Here is a 2,497-nt window from a genome sequence, read left to right on the forward strand (position 1 = left end):
TATGAAGCGTGTATATGAAGCGTGTGTATATGAAGCGTGTGTATATGAAGCGTGTGTATGAAGCGTGTATATGAAGCGTGTGTATATGAAGCGTGTGTATATGAAGCGTGTGTATGAAGCGTGTGTATATGAAGCGTGTGTATGAAGCGTGTATATGAAGCGTGTGTATATGAAGCGTGTGTGCTGAGTTCTGTCTGCACAGAGTGAAGTAGAAGCACGGGCCTTTCACCTGATAAGCTCCAGGCCTAAGCTGGAAGGCAGCACCTCTGATAACATTTTATAAAGACTTTTCTTTAGGCTCTCTCTGAGCACACTTGGAGACGAAGCGACATGTAAACATCTTGCCTGCTTGTACTTCAACTCTGCTCCATCTTGCAAGATTAAACTGGGATTAAGAAAAATATCTTCTTCCTGTGTGGCTTATTTAATCAGCGAAAGAGATCATATTAATTTTCACTTTTAGCTGGTGTCCTGCTAGTTTTAGCTTTGAGGTCAGTAAACACAGAGTTTGTGTTATGGAAGTGGCTCCACCTGTGTTTGTGCAGCTGCTCCACCTCCACCTGCAGACTCTCGATCTTGTCTCCAAACTCCTGCTTGAAGAGCCGGTTGGCCTCTGAAGCCAGATCTCGCTCCTTCTCCGCCTGTTTGCATCTGGTCGTGGGGCGATCGGGTTAAAACAAACTCATGGGGAAAACAAAAACAAACAGCTGGGCGGGGCCTAACGTCAACCCACACCAACGTGAGAAGAGGAGTCTAAAGGTGGAGGTGGGCGGAGGGAAGAAGATGCAGCAGCTCGTTTGGTTCATTCTTTTATTTTCAGCCTAATGAGAGCTACGGTTTACAGCAACGTCACGTTCACACGGAAATCAGGAAAGTAACTCGGACCTTTCGGTTCTCACAGTTCAAATGGAAACAAACGTGATGAGACCGGTTCTAAAGACCCGCTCAGATCCTCGACAACAACAGGACCGTCAGGGCTGCCCCCCCACCACAAAGAAAGACACATGAACTAAATGAAAGTGGGCGAAGAGCACGGCAGGTACCGGCAGCTAAAGGCTCGTTCAGTCCACACTACAAGCTGAAGCTGCAGCAACAGAAAACATTTTAGCTGGGTTAAGAGCAGGCGAAGCTGCAGGTGAGGAGCTACGGCTGCAGCTGCAGCAGCTTCTCTGCTGCCGAGCTCAGGGTTCGAGCCTGCTGCACCAAACGCCTGTCGCTGAGGGCAAACAGGGGAGATGGACGACAGAAACATGGAGGTGGAGGAGATAAAGAGGGAAAGGCTGGAGTCAGTCAGAGGTTACCGTGGAGACGGAGCGTGTGCTGTGAACGTCCGGGACCTCACCTGCTCTCCAGGTGTTTGATGCTGCCGGACATCTGGCTCATCTTCTCCTCCAGACGGGCGATGACATCACTCTTCTGCTTCGAGCTGGAGTCGGCACTCTGAGGAAGAGGAGACATCATGAGCTCCTTCCTCAGGCACAACTCCCAAACAAGAAAGGAAGGAATGCATATCGCCCGCCGCCGTGCACGTCACTTTAAAACTGTTATCTTGTGTAACTGTCAAGAGTTTGTTTGGATGACCCTCAGCTACTACCACGACTAACTTTAGCTGAGTATCTGTGAAAGTGAACCTTTAACACCTCATGGCCTTCTTGGTTGATTTGAACTTTTGCTCAGTGAAGCACCTTTTAGCTTCGCAGGAACAATTTCAACATTTGCAATAATATCACAAAATGAGAATACAAGATTTTATAATCACAAAGGCTGACTGGTCACGTGACTTGTGAGCGGAGCGGAGCGGGGGGGAGTCAACGGTACGCACACGTTTTATCCAAGTTGTTGTCAGGGAGCTACGCAAAACATGCACAAACAGATCGATTTATTTTGTTCGTTCGTTGAAAAATACATGAAAAGAAGACGGAAAAATAATCTCATATTAAATCAATCGCAATATTGAGGTAAAAATTGGCAAATAGAATATTTTCCAAAATCATTCAGGCCTGCTCTTATCTGCTCTAAATACAAACTGATACAAACAGACATTTCCAAAAAATGACAATATGATGGAAAACTTGTGTAACTTCCACAATTCATTCAGAAAGTTCATCTTTAACAGACGATAGATTCAGGGCCCACACTTTAAACTATTTCAAGTATTTATTTGTTTATTTTTACATAATTTGAGCTTCCAGCTCATGAAACCCACGAAAACTGGATTTTAATAAATCATAATTCTGTGGAGACATCAGGCCACACTTCCCAGTTTAACAGAAATAAATAAATAAATTAGGATCAGAACAAATCAATCAAAATATGGTTCTTTCAAATCAATATATCAATCTTCAATAATTGGTTGTGAATCTTTGTCTTAATCTCTGATGTGACGTTGAGACAATCAGCCTGTGGCACTGACTGGGAGTTATGGAATTGAGACAATCAGCCTGTGGCGTTGACTGGGAGTTATGGAATTGAGACAATCAGCCTGTGGCACTGACTG

The 2,497-nt window shown here is 44.9% G+C and overlaps 1 protein-coding gene across 2 annotated transcripts in view; it reads right to left on the reverse strand.

Annotated features, from left to right (window-relative positions):
* The window catches only part of rufy3 (RUN and FYVE domain containing 3), a gene marked incomplete at its 3' end in the record, with an annotated part of 33,027 nt that overhangs the window by 2,979 nt on the left and 27,551 nt on the right, over positions 1-2,497 (reverse strand). For both annotated transcript variants that reach the window (XM_037680801.1, XM_037680802.1), the window contains 2 exon segments: positions 532-651; positions 1,343-1,440. In XM_037680801.1, the coding sequence (XP_037536729.1) occupies positions 532-651; positions 1,343-1,440 (218 nt within the window).

The sequence above is a fragment of the Nematolebias whitei genome, chromosome 8 (assembly GCF_014905685.2).
Source record: "Nematolebias whitei isolate Nwh7 chromosome 8, NemWhi1, whole genome shotgun sequence".
In the NCBI taxonomy this organism is placed as follows: domain Eukaryota; kingdom Metazoa; phylum Chordata; class Actinopteri; order Cyprinodontiformes; family Rivulidae; genus Nematolebias; species Nematolebias whitei.